The sequence below is a fragment of the Eremomyces bilateralis genome (assembly GCF_010015585.1).
Source record: "Eremomyces bilateralis CBS 781.70 unplaced genomic scaffold P152scaffold_27, whole genome shotgun sequence".
In the NCBI taxonomy this organism is placed as follows: domain Eukaryota; kingdom Fungi; phylum Ascomycota; class Dothideomycetes; order Eremomycetales; family Eremomycetaceae; genus Eremomyces; species Eremomyces bilateralis.
The window spans coordinates 12,239-26,168 of NW_022985093.1; the positions used below are offsets into that span (position 1 = coordinate 12,239).

General features: G+C 48.7%; 4 protein-coding genes across 4 annotated transcripts; 1 reads left to right on the forward strand and 3 right to left on the reverse strand.

Annotated features, from left to right (window-relative positions):
- Positions 1 to 649: 649 nt before the first annotated feature.
- On the reverse strand, positions 650 to 2,196 carry P152DRAFT_476667 (NAD(P)-binding protein; the record flags this gene model as incomplete). The annotated part of the gene is made up of 5 exons (XM_033681529.1): positions 650 to 794; positions 1,242 to 1,652; positions 1,702 to 1,758; positions 1,805 to 1,853; positions 2,100 to 2,196. 5 exons carry the CDS (start codon positions 2,194 to 2,196, stop codon positions 650 to 652), a joined length of 759 nt encoding a protein of 252 aa, XP_033530722.1.
- A 1,778-nt stretch (positions 2,197 to 3,974) lies between these two features.
- On the forward strand, positions 3,975 to 5,321 carry P152DRAFT_452213 (membrane protein acetyltransferase-like protein; the record flags this gene model as incomplete). The annotated part of the gene is made up of 1 exon (XM_033678279.1): positions 3,975 to 5,321. The coding sequence occupies one exon, from the start codon at positions 3,975 to 3,977 to the stop codon at positions 5,319 to 5,321; it is 1,347 nt and encodes a 448-aa protein (XP_033530723.1).
- A 1,077-nt stretch (positions 5,322 to 6,398) lies between these two features.
- Positions 6,399 to 10,643, reverse strand: P152DRAFT_509405 (acetyl-CoA synthetase-like protein; the record flags this gene model as incomplete). Its single annotated transcript, XM_033682620.1, has 7 exons — positions 6,399 to 6,855; positions 6,900 to 7,144; positions 7,192 to 7,390; positions 7,437 to 7,897; positions 7,945 to 8,464; positions 8,516 to 8,644; positions 10,619 to 10,643. The coding sequence occupies 7 exons, from the start codon at positions 10,641 to 10,643 to the stop codon at positions 6,437 to 6,439; spliced, it is 1,998 nt and encodes a 665-aa protein (XP_033530724.1). The 3' UTR covers positions 6,399 to 6,436.
- A 1,950-nt stretch (positions 10,644 to 12,593) lies between these two features.
- On the reverse strand, positions 12,594 to 13,725 carry P152DRAFT_452215 (uncharacterized protein; the record flags this gene model as incomplete). The annotated part of the gene is made up of 2 exons (XM_033678280.1): positions 12,594 to 13,573; positions 13,638 to 13,725. 2 exons carry the CDS (start codon positions 13,723 to 13,725, stop codon positions 12,594 to 12,596), a joined length of 1,068 nt encoding a protein of 355 aa, XP_033530725.1.
- Positions 13,726 to 13,930: the final 205 nt, after the last annotated feature.

The window sequence follows — 13,930 nt, forward strand, 5'->3', positions numbered from 1 at the left end:
AGTCGACTAAAAACCTCTCTTGCACCGGTGTAAGGCGTTGGTTCGATTGTTGAGCTGTAGAGCGCGATTGCATGCCCTTGAGGCGGTTTTGAAGCGTAGCTCGATTGACCTTGAATAGGGCCGCAGCTTCATTTTGTGATTTGCATTGACCGGTCTCTACGGCATGGATAGCCTGTAGGAGTACCTCCTCTGAATTTGACATCGTAATACGATATGGTGGTTGAGATATTACGCGTTTGGTGATGGTGGTGAAGATGGTGATACTGGCCAAGTAGGTGGTTGGCCAACAGGCAGGGGTTCGAACTTACATTGGCTCTCGCTTAGAGGCACTCGCAAAGAAGACCTAGAGCTACATTGACCGAATCAATCAGTTTCACCAGCCTCGCTGCTACTCGACATCCTATTCTAAGCGCCATTCGCTTTCGATGAATCGTACGGCTTGCCAGGGAAGATCATGCTGGGATGACTGGTGCCTTCATTTACCACGAAGATACATCCACTTGCAGTCATCTCTGTCCAAAACATTTAGTGCAAGATCAATGTAGCCCTCCTTGTCGACATATCGAGGGACAATTCCCAGAGCACGGCCTATGATAGTGAGCCTGAAAGCTTCGAGACATTAGAAAGCCTATTTGGGCTAACTTGCCATTCACGCTATCATCGGCGGCAGGGCGGCTAGTCGAAGGCATGCTTTGACCGCATCCTCAACATGGGCAAATTCTGAACCCAGTCGCTTCAAATTTGCCTCCATAAGTGGCTTCACGGTGTCCGGAATAATGGGGGTTGGAATGAACCTATCATATGGTAAATCAATAGAAAGATGTGTCAGAGATCAGGCTTTCAGGATATCTCTATTTTTCGGGACCCGCCGGTCTCCAGACCGCGCCCCCATTACTTAGTCGTATTTAGGTGGTCTAGCCCCCATGGTTCCCCCGTGGTTCCCCCGTGGTTCCCACGTGGAGGAGCATCCCACATCCCACGATATCACCAATGCTTCTTTCTTTGCTTCTTCGCTCGTTTTGAGGAAACCAAGGTCCCCACGACCATCAATTGTATACAGAACATATAAGATGAGCGTATTCCTGTAGGTTGTACGCTCATTAAGGATCAAGATCAATCAACACTTTCAATTCTTGGTAATCAAGTGCTCTCCTGCTGAAGTCGCATCTCCAGATCACCTGATCAAAGGAACAGCTATTCTCTGTCAAGATGAGGCAAGAATTACTCTAACCCATACATACCAGGGTGCCAGCAAGTTCACTCGCGACAGGTCCGATTTGCGGAGATTGCACAAAAAACCACGGACGCCGAACTTGTAGGCATTATACTGCGTTGCCCCAGGAAGGTCAAGGTAGCCAGCAAGACTCGCTTTGAGAATTAGAACTTTATCACGGGACGCATCTTCCTTGTTGAAGTAGTGCCTAGCGAGCTTCACCGTGTAGGAAACACCAATTATATTCACATGAAGGACCTTGAGCTCGGGCTTGGCGGGCTCATCCGCGTCGTCAAGTTGGAATAGATCGTCATAGATCGCGATTCCGGCGTTTGCAACGACAATATCAATAGACTTGCTGGGAGAATTGTCTGCTGCCGCTTTGAATCCTTTCAACTGTTGACTCCAATTTGTGGCGTCGGCACGGTAGAATTGGTAGCTTGAGAGAGTCAGAACTTGAGAGTGCTGGATCAAGGCTATCAACATACTTTGACTTTCCTTCTTGGTCCTTGTTGGGATTTAGATCTAGATTTGTCACATATGCTCTGTTTGCCTGTTAGTCGAGAACTACCACGTATCCTCACGCCATACCCAGCATCCAGAAAGCCTTGAACGTAGCCAGCTCCAAGGCCACTGCTACCTGATGATATCAGATATATTAGTCGAATTACCCCCTAGGCTGATTTGGACAGTGATAGTGTCGGAAATCCGCGGCTATTACTTAGTCGCCGCACCTTGTAGATTACATAAGATTACATAAGCCTGGGTATATATACCCGTCAAGGTAAATTATGTACTTCTGACCGAATACAAGCATCTCACTACCTCTGACAGGTTACCGATTGTTTCCATGATCGATTGACACGCCAAAACGATCAACAGATACCTACCCCTGTGACGATCACACTCCTGCCTTTGAGCTTGCTCAGGTCGGCCGGGACCGAGTTATCGATCTTCTTAGCCGTCCAATACTCGTAAACCATGATGCTCTTGAGAAGATTCTAATCTGAGGTCAAATCCGATGTTCTGTATTGTTTGTGAGACTCGGATACGATTTGCACTAAAGGGAAAGTACTCTAACAAGACCTAGGGCTGAAAAATGCGGGGAAATTTCCAGATTGGGTAACCTTGATAATACGATGCAAATCCATTCGGCCCGAGGAACGATGAGAGAGGAGAACAGAAATGGATAAGCGACGACATAAGTCGAGGTGCCCTCCAGAACCCACTTCACTTTACCTGGTAGTCGGGAACGATTCATTAACATGACGAGGGTGCGATGCTTCAACCGTCCTTGGAGCTCGAACTCTTCCGTGATCCTGGGCCAATTTCAGGCATACTCTTCGAGGCATCGCAGTAGGGAATCCTCCACAGCAGAGAAGGGCAGAAGAACCTCCTCCATCTCCAGCCGCCCAGGCTTTGGTATGAAATCCGAGTCGCCATTGCGAAGAATCTCAGGAGAAATGCCGTCAACCCCCTTACCGAGTAATAAACCGCTCAGACAAGGATAGCAGGTTTTCCTGAGGGCATTTTCCTCTAGGAAAGATTCTGTAAGAAAGATGAAAGTCAAGTCGATATGATAGGTGGAGCTACTGGTTCTGTGTCACAGTTGCAGAATGACGCTGGACCCTCGCCTTAGCGATCATTATTCCCTCTCAGTCGATAGAATTATTGTCACAAGTGTGAAGGTTCACAATCGATAAGGATTATCAATGGTGGAGACGTTATCGAATTGCTAGAGAAAAGAAGAAGAAGAAATGAATAGGTCTCTCTCTCTTTCCAGAGTTCTAAATACGCGTTTGCTGTCAGAGATCAAGATGTCTGTTTTTCGGGGTCCTCTGGTTTCCTACCCGTGACCCCGTATTCACAACTATGACAGTACATCATGCATCCCATGATGTTATCAGTGTGAGATAAATAGCGGTTTCGCTCAATCAAGTGATTAATGCAGCGAGACCGTGGGAAAACCCCGTTAGATTCCAAAAGAGCGTAGATAGATTGAACTTGATCCTGAAGAGCCGGACCCTACGAAAACAGGCTGTTCCTGCAGCTATTTTATATGGTATTGTCATGGGCCCAAACCACGAAGAATTTGGTAAGCTGGTAACGCTGTTGAATTGCTAAAGAGAGAAGGAGAAGATCTCTCTCACTGCGATCTGCTATTTACATCCGTGGGCAACCGGTCTACCCATCCCTTATGCCTTAGGCCGCAAGGCCACAACACACAGACTGGGCGAAGCCCAAAGACTGTCACAGCCTCACAGGTTTACAATGATGATCTCTTCCCTAAAAAGGGAAAGAATAGGGGTATAGAATCGAATACGGAATGAAGCCGTGGGGAAACGCCAAGAAACACAGATATTCCGTGACACCTCCTCAGGTATCACCGTTGAAGGGTGGTGGCAGATCAGCGGTCAATTTATGACATGTGTCGCTGATCACCTCAGGGGTACCACTAACCCAGATCTGGCCTAGCTCACCGAGGCGGGTGATCCATATCCATGCGACGCCCCTTTCTCCCGACCTCCTGTGGTAACTGGTATTCTCGTCTGTCTCGACGCAAATGACTTGTTTCCATCTCAAAAAGTACCGGTAATTTCAAAGCCGGCGATGCTACTACGTGGAGCGTGACGACATTGAATATTTGTCGTCCCGATTCGGAAGGACATTGGGTGGGTGATATTGAACTATAGATTGCTGAAGAGGTGTCTAATATCAATTAGAAAGCCGAAATTCCGAAAGCTAAAACTTGCTTCTCTAAATGAGGGAAGAGCCAAGAATACCGGTAGCCAATCTACCGGGGCGGTCTCCGCCGGAACGTTCCTCTGCTTGCCTCGATGGACTTCGCGGTGTCGCCTGTCTTATGGTCTATCTATCTCATCAACACCCTTGGTGGTATCGCGAAGATAACCTCCATGAAGGATTTGGATATCACGGCCAAACGGCATTTGCAACCTTCCCCTTCATCCGCAGCCTTTTCAACGGTGGCAATGCAGCGGTTGCTATCTTCTTCGTCCTCTCGGGTTATGTGCTTAGCGCGGGTCCACTTCAACTTATCCGCGATGGAGACACTGCAGCAGCGCATCGCAGGTTGATCTCTGCGTTTATTCGGCGTCCTTTCCGGCTGTATATTCCTGCGTTAAGCATCGCGCTTGCGTTTGTCTTTGTTATGCATCTGCCGTTTGGACTCGCTCCAACCTTGGAATTTCCGGTGCCTAAAGAGAGTTTTCTTTTGGAATTACAGAACTGGATCTGGCAGACCGCTTTATGGATGAATCCTTTCGCCTCTCCGGAGACCTTTGCACGAGGGTACCTATACCTCCCCCCAGCTTGGACAATGCCAGTTGAATACGAAGGCTCCTTGCTAGTATATTTTATGCTGGCCGTGGCGACGTTTATCCCACGATATCGATTGAGTCTTTTCAGCGTTGCCGGTATTATCCTTTTCTCGGTTAAAAAATGGTCCATGGCTTGTTTTATGGGTGGTGTGGTTCTGGCCATAAATGATCTGGATGGCATCGACCGTGCTTTGCTCAAGCAGTTCTCGAAGCAGGGGGTAAAAGCGACCTTGAACGTATTGTTCATTTTGTCATGGTGGCTTCTATGTCAACCGGCGAATAAACGCGACGATCCCGAACTTTCTTATAATACGCCCGGTTGGTATTACTTGACGATGGTCTTTACTCCGCGGAATTACTTTGAGGACGAGTATTGGCGCTTTTACAACACCCTCGGCGCCATAATTCTCGTCTACACTGTCCTTAGGCTTAAATGGCTGCAGTCCTTTTTCCTGACGAAGCGGCTAAAATACCTTGGACGTATTAGCTTTTCGCTTTACCTCCTTCATATTCCTTTCCTTTTTACCGTTGGAGACCGTGTCGAACGCATGTTTGGCGGTATCCGAGGGCAATTTTCGACTTGGTACGATTATAAACTTGCAATACCAGATATTGGGCCTATCGGGTTTTCGACGGGTTTTCTGGCTTCGCAGGCGGTTATCCTGCCATTAAATATGCTCCTTGCGGAGTTGTGCACAAGATATTTGGACGAGCCGAGTATTAGGGTCGCGCGTGCTATTGCTGCCCGATGGGGGTACGCCGGCACTTAATGCTAGATGAGCATCTCTGCTGGTGATTTCTGCCATATGGGACCTTGAAGCGATGCGACGCGCCGGCTCTAAGGGGCCGCCAATGCTCGAAGTGCAGCGGCATCTTTAGGAATGGCGACAGTACGATGTGGACTCATGTATGTCAGAATTTTGGATATAAAAGAGCAAATGACTTTCGAATATGCGTTACTTACGTAGATTGAATAGAGTCGACCTAAGTCGCGTTCATCTCCTTCGATGCCACATTCACGAGTATCGAGTTGCGATGTACGAAGCTCTACCACTATGCTAAGTGATTTCGCGAGGTACTTGTACAATGACGATACATCTTGGACGTTAAAGGTCGTGGCGTTAGGAAAAATATGGATGCGGGAGAGATCGGAGGAATGCAAGAATCAAATGGACAGCAGCCCTCTACTGTCGAGTAGGTCCCAGCGCTTGCTCTGGCGATGGGCCCCGAAATCGATGCACTCGTGTGCTCATTTATGCAAAGGGAGTTCGAGAATCGCCCGCTACCTCCGCCGTCCTATATCTCCAAAGTTGGTCAGTCAGGTTGGAAGGCCGCCACAGCAGTAGAGATGCTCCGACGGAGGTGCTGAACTGAGCAAGGCTGACGTACTACCTGAGTCCATCGCAGCGGAGCATATCCATGCTTCATGCGGCAGATCTGGAAACGGGGCGGTTGCAGCATTGTCCAAGCTCGATTTAGCCTCCACGAGAGCGTGCTAAGAGACAGGGGGAATGACTTATATGGATACGGTTTGTCGGCTGCTAGAGTTTGCCGTTTGATGGCGCGATCGCAGATGCTCAACGCGAACGCATCATGGGTTATATTACTCAGAGAAGCGCGTGGTTGGCACTAATCGCGCGGTGTGGACTCAGTGCCGTAATCCATCCGCTCGATCGGAAGGATGCCTGCCTCAGCGCGACTTGAGATATATGCAGATCTAACCATAGATATCCGGACCTTCGTCGGAATCACGCTCATCGTATGAAACTATTCGCTATAAGAACGTGTAGATGCTGAGTTGCACAGGGTACATTGGGGAACTTACGGAGCTTTCAACACTCTCATACAGGGTTGGCAATTAGTAGATATCTAGAGATCTATTTATTTAAAGCTTTGAAGGTTTTTTGGCCTTCGCCTCAATTGCGTTCAAATCTTCCAATTTGAATTCAATGTATTGTTCACCATCCATACCTTTCTCCACAGGCATACCCAGTGATCCTGGCCACCACATCATCAAGTCCCTGCCTTCTGTGTGCTCTGGGGTGCCATCCGCCTTGGCACCATAGATTGAGGCAAGATCAATGCCCTCTGTCCGGTAGGGCACCTTGTTCAGCTTGTTGTTGTGCATGGGAGTCGCGGCTGGAAGAAGTCGAAGGAAGACTGGCACTGCGTATTTCGGAAGACTTGCTTGAAGGTGTGCAAGGAATTTTGCGAATGGGAACTTGTTGGTCTGGATTGAATATGTCGTTGGGGGGGCGATAGATGGGATATACACAGTGGCGCAGCCAGCACGACCATCATGACCTACGCGGGTAAGCTTAATTTAATGAATGGGAGCGGCGACTTACCTGAGACGAGAACACCATAGACATTCGCTTCAACAATTCCGGGGAATTTGCCAATGACTTCGGCGACCTCTGCTGTAGAGACATTTTCGCTCTTCCAGCGGAATGTATCTCCAAGTCGGTCCATGAAAAACCATCTGCCATCAGTTGTTCGTCGAAGAGCGTCTCCGGTTCGGTAGTACAGGTCGCCCTTCACAAAGAGATCTCTTTCGAATTTCTTCTGGGTTGCTTTGGAGTTTCCCCAATAACTGGCTGGCGTCAGCGGTGTTGCTCCAGAGAAGGAATGAAAACTCACCCAATAAAAGTCTCCTCATTTGGTATCTTGACAAGCATCTCTCCACCTTGGTCGTACGGCATGCGTGTGGCAAATCCAGTCTTTGGATTCCGCTCGATGTCGCCAGTTTCGTGATCAGCTTTCACTGGAACGTACGTTCGATGCATCAATGCCCGGAGGATCAGTCCATGATGACCAACAGCAGTTGCAAGATAGGGGCCTAGAAATCATGAGCGAGATTAGTCAATGGAGGGCGAAAATCGTACCTTGGCAGACGTTGATCAAACCAAAAACGCCTTCAGTGCTGTTGAAGAATTCCGTAACTTGTGGGATGCCAAATCTCTCTTGGAATCTCACCCAGACGTCCGGTCGCAGCCCATTTCCGAACATCAATCGTATCTTGTGTTCTTTGTCAAGGGGACTCTCCTCTTGCGCAAGCAAGTATCGTGCCGTCTCTCCCACATAGACGAAGGCTGTTGCGCCGGAGTCACGGACGTCGTTCCAGAACCCTCGTGAGGAGAATCGCTTTCCGATCGCCAAGCCTAGCCCACTGGTCATGCTCATCACAGCAATGGCATTGCCCGTACCATGGTACATCGGCATGCAGTTATACCAACTGTCTCCATTTGGGGCGGGGGTGAGTCCCTGGTTTCGAGCTCGGGGACCGCCGAGACCCAAACCGCGAGCAAGCGAGAATGCCGCGGCTTTTGGGAGACCGGTTGATCCACTATCATGGTCAGAACAAGAAAGACATATCCATTTGACTGCACATACCTGGTGTAAAGCAAACACATCGGGAATGTGGGCGGCAAGACGTCTCTCAGTTCGTCTGCAGGCCGGATTGGTGAGAGGGCGTCAATTTGATGCTTCAAGGGTTCATCGAGAATGTAGATCTTGATCCCTTCTGCCTCGATTTCACTCCGGGTCCCTTCGATCCTCGATCGGCATTCATCATCCCAATCGACCAGCAGCACTTTGGTTTTTGAGACTCGCAGACAATGCAACAGAGCCTCGCCCGCCAAGTTGTAATTGATGTATGCTGGGGCGGAACCAACCGCCCACGATCCCATGGTTGCAAACATGAACTCGGGGGAGTTGGTCAGGTAGAAGGCGACCAGCTGGGTGGGTTTGATACCCAGTGAAATGAAGAATTGGGCATAGCGACATGAATTTTGGTATGTCTCGTTCCAGGTGTAACAACCTTCACGGGACCAGAGGCAAAGATCTGGGGCATCCTTCAACCGCCGTGCCTCATCCTCGAATCGATACCATAGTGAGACGCGTCCTGATGCGACTACTGGTGGTCAGTGACGGAAGCGAAGCAGAGACAGGTTTCAGGCCTTACCTGTTTTTATAACATCCTTTTCGGTCTTTTTCAATCTGTATAGCGACGTGATATCCTTTTTGAAGTGGAATTTGGCGTCGAGGTAAGCCGCTGCCGCTGCAACACCGACACCTTGCAAAGCAGTGGTGGCTGGATCATGTTAGCTTGTTGATCGAGGGATCGTCCATCAATAAACCGTACCTAGATCCATGATCAAGTTGGCTCAGGGTACAATTCCTAAGAAACTTCTTCGTGCAATTGATGAGTGTTAAAGTGTCTGTTCCCTAGGCAGCGTCTATTCCGTGTTGGGGTCGCTTTCTAGAATCTTTCGCTATCGATCTTCCTGAACGCCGAACAATGGAAGTCTATGAGAGAAAAGTCAGCCAAATCGGTGAAATCCTAGACACCAAGGCGGGGTTTCAAAGCATCAAAAAACTTACCGCAGCTAGATGGATGCGACTGGTAGATCCGCGGAACAGCAGGCTCGATACTGTTTATTCAAGGTATCACAACGTATTAAAGGTTCTAGATCGAAGCATTCATTTCCAAGGAGAATAATCCATACTAACCGGTATTCTTAAATCAGAGCTCCAAATATGCCGCGGCGGAGGACAACTGGGGAGCCTGTCCAGGGATCTCTCTCAGCCTCGGTCTGATATGCTTGAGACCTTGTTTATTGGCCAATGCACGAATATCTTCCCCACAAGTTACCAATCGAACAACAAACGGAGTGGTTCCGAGACAAACTCCGATCACCGATGATTGCGACCATCCGACAAGGAGGTCTCAGTCGATGTACCCTTCGTTATCCAATAGGATGTCTAAGAAAGATGATGTTACCGAGCATGGAAGCGAGGCTCGCGATGATGGAATCAACGACTCGGAAAGCGCGGAATATGACAATGCTATTATAGCATGAACGACAGCTTATCATGGCTATATATAGCCTGACCGAACGAAGATTGCGCTTCTCACCTTCCAGCTTACCGATATGCTGTCCTCGTCAGCGTATCAACAAACAAACAGTGTCCAGAGTTGACCCCGAAGTGCAAGAATCTGATCGTATTTCGTACTTTGGTACGGATACCCCACACGAGAGATCCACAGCAGCATCGACCAACGCGAGTCTGGCACGCTAAATAACCTAACCGACAGCTACCCCGCCGGATCCAGCCCCAGAATTGCAGGATGGTGGGAGCCGGATTCCGTTAGCGTCGCTGAGGTTGGAACTGCCGAGTACAGGGTGGCTGGTATCAGTGTGGGTTTGGACTTTGGACCGTCCAAAGTTCTTCAACGTCACACTTCTGAATCGTGTTCTCCATCGATAAGTCGATCATCGTTGAAATGCAACAGCTCTACTCCGTAGAATCCCGTTAAACAAAAGAAACCTAGATTCTAGGGTCTAGACCATTCAGAGACCTCACAGTCATCTATGAGGGATCGGAAGTTCATCCTGGATGCTGTATCAAACTGGGGACAACTGAACGTTCAGTCACATAGTTTTTCATCCCTTCAGGATCATTCTGTAATAAGAAATAGTACAAGCCGAATCGTGGCCAAATTCAGATTGTGGCCTGCTGCCCAAGAAGTCAAACATCATGATCGTTGTGATCCCGTTGGATTTGGGAGGATTTCAACCTAGACAACTTTCGCCCATGGATAGAATACCGCCGCCGAGATGAGACACAATACATCGTTGCCTAGCGGTGCCTAGTTAGAGTCCAATAAGTCTTTTATGATCAGGTTGGGTACTTAAAGGTTTGAAATTGCCACTCATAGCTGAGGGTTACAAGTCGGATTCCCTTCAAACCCGTTTCTCTACACTCATACAATTCGTTCGGTTATCGTTCACTATCCCCAAGTCAAGATTCAAACCATGAAGGACATGACCCAGGGATCTGATGAATGAGGGTTCAAAGAGCTATGAAATGCGATACTCGATCGCTCACTGGAACACCTAAATACCACATCGATCGCTTGAACCGAATCACTTAACAGGAAGATATTCCAGCCGTGTCAGTGGGCAAGCTGCCAATACGAGAAGTGCAGAATACGCGTTGCTCTTGAGACGCCAATTCAATAACAGCAAGCCAGTATTGCACTCGGTTATTGTGCAGAGCCCACTCATCAAAGCTGTCCGTGCAGCCATTCTGAAGGGCTTTCCTGGTGTGGATTTGGACGAAGATACTCTTGGATTCCATAGACCCTTTTAACCTTATGGATATTCCATCGTTGGGATGCTCTCAACAAACCCTGCGATGACCTTCACTCCGGGCCGGATGCCATCCCACACCTACACTTGGTGTGGCGCTGCTTGCGACCTCATTTTACCCCATCGTGCGAAGCTCTCGAGCACTTCCCCACACAAGGATATCATTAAGAAAAAGCTCGTCGCGTGAGGGAAACGCTTCGTCACGTTTGCGAACCCTTCTTATGTGTCGTACGAAGGAGTCGCTATGGATCACACGATTACTGATAGCGCGCATCGAAGCCGCCGATCTCGATTTTATGTTCAAGGATGGGTGGCTATTGACACCGCCATTTACACGTGGTTCAATCCCAACTTAGACGGACCCCTCTATCCTCTGAACTTTTCCAGCTCGGGCCAGTATTTCCTTGAACAAGAACATGATGAGCCTGGAGGCCGTCTCCCCGGATTCGCCCTTCCAAGCTCTCCATTATACTATCCCGACTCCGAGGAGCATCTTCAGGAACACGCCATTCATGAGAGGCGCAAAGCTCAGAATTCGAAAAAGACGGTCCTAACTGATTAGCAACTTATCATTTGCAATATCACTGTATGAGGATTCTCCTTGACCATCAAACGACGTTCAATATGGACAGAATCAAAGATATCCCGTGGAATTCTTCCGCGTTCTCCTCGCTAGCGCTTGTGGAGACTACAAGAACTTTCTCCTAGCGTTCGCCAAGAACCAAGGTAGCCAAACATCAATTTCTGACGATGTGATTCAAGGCAAAGGGAAAGGGCTGGTGGTTTTGTTAGGGGGAACTCCCGGTGTTGGAAAAAATTAGACCGTGGAGTCAGTTGCAGAAAAGATCCGTGCCCCACTCTGCAGCATTGCAGCCGGTAAACTGGGAACTTATGGGCATGCCGTTCAAGCAATGCTCGAAGATGTCCTCCGCATGGCCGGGTCATGGAACGCAATTATCCTCCTCGACGAGGCAGACATCTTTCTCAAGAAGCGTGGTCCTGGGGAACTGGAACAGAATCAGCTCGTCAGTAGCTTCCTACAGTTACTCAAGTACTATGAGTGACCATTTTCCTTACGACGAATCGGGTAGAAACCATCGATCCGGCGTTCCAGTCTCGAATTCATCTAAGCTTGCCATACCCAGATCTGAACCAGTTGTCCCCGCGCAAAGTTTGGGAGACATACTTGAAGTTAACACAACTCTATACTTCCGCATTCACTGCCAAATTTCTGGAAAGACTGGCTCGTGAAGACCTCAATGATCGGGAAATCAAGAATTTGACCAAAATGAGTGCTCTGCTGGCAAGTGCCGCTATCTGCGCATTGATCCCAGCACATGTGGGTGAAGTGTTGGGTACAAAATTTGTTCTTCGTTGACACGAGGGATGCTAACACGAGGGACGCGCCTTGACTCTGACTGTCGGTAGATCAGTGCCCTGGCGTATTATTTCGGTCCATCTAGAGACATGGGCGTATCCCTTTTCTGTTGGTTCAACGTGAATCTGGTCGACCAAGGGTTTGATATTTTACTGACGAAAGACATAGAACTGCTGAAGAAAAGAACGGGCTTACGGTAGACGACACGTACTTAGTAGAATGATCCCTAGGCACAAATGGCTGTTTTGAAGTGCAAACCAAAGGCTTCAAAGACACGTCAAAGTGGTAACTGGTTGCGGTGTGGAGTTGACATCCATGAATCTTCCTCGCTTGAAAATTATTATAAAGCAATCATCTCTTGCGTGGGAGATGCATAGGCTGTATGTAGATGCCGATGAGCATGGCCGTCAATTCGTAATCGACAAATAGATGGGTATGTAGTACATTTCCAGGCGAGCCGGGGTCGTCATGGATATCTGAATGAAGCTGGATATGAAACTCGACGAAAATCATTTTCCAGTTCTTTGTCGATCGATTTCATCGCGGAACACATTCCTTCTGTCATCCTCGTTGCTCACGAGACTTCCAAAGCTTGTGTCTCTGGTATGATTTCGCGCATTGGCATGCGACCCGGTCCATTGACCTCCCACGGCGGGTTGGTCCCGAAACTCCTGTTCGGGTGGGATCACTTCTCTATCCTGGAGTCTGATGGCGCCCTTCTTTCCAAGAGCAACCCTTTGATTCCGGTTCTTCCGACTCCCATAGCCATGTCTGGTCCGTGACATAATATTCCCCAGCCCAATCTTGCGGTGCTTGCGGAAACCAAGTGTGATGCCAACGAGGACAATCAAAATAAATCCAAGAACAACAGGTAAGCCTACCCATAGAGCAAGATTCTTCGGATTTGTCTTGGTGATATTTGGTGGCAAATGCTCAACCGGTCTGGTTGTAATTCCGACATGAGGCCCATCAAAGGCTTTCGAAGACCCAGAATATTGGAGAGCGATGAAGGTCAAATTATTGGCGTTGGACCCTTGGAGCCAGCTTGAGTCTATCTTGACAGTGGTGTATCCAATGTTATTGTTGATGCCCGGAGACGACCATGCTTGTTTTCCCGTGTCATTGTAGTAGTTCAGAATGATCGTAATCGTGCTATTTTCGGCGAAGAAATCCGGGTTCCAGGTGACATAATACGTTTCTCCGATATAGAGTTCGGAAGAGTTACTCGGCTGGCAGAATGCCTGATCGGTGTCTCGGCAGACTGGGAATTGTGTCGACGGTGAAGCAGTGCTGCCGGCAGCGGTTGAGCTCGAGGTGGATGAAGCCAAACCCGGGCTGGATGCTTCCGATGCCAAACTCTGGGTGGAACTTGCTTGGGAACTGATCGAAGATGTCGCGGTCGGGAGGGAGGCCTCGATCGTGATTGCTTTACCGCTGATGGTGGTCTCAAACAAAGCACCTGACGGCAGAGAAAGCGATGAGGATGAGGCTTTGGGTCTCGTTAGTCACGGTCCCAGTGTTAGGAATTATGATGTGGATCAAGATCGACATACTATCTCGCACCTCCAGGGGTTTTCCCCAGATCCCAATGGCAAAAGATGCCCCGATCAACACGGTTGCTAAAGGATTATACCACTTCATGTTGGAAAGAACGAATAGATGTGGGACAAATATTGATACGGGCTCTTTATGCGCTATGACATGTATGCACTACAAAAACGGTAACGACAGGACTTGTCCTCGGACGCAAATGAGTGACACAAAATTGGGACAACGACCATAAGGAGTGAATGAGATTGTCAACAATCTGAAGAGCAAGACACAGAGACCAACCAAGCTCGAAACG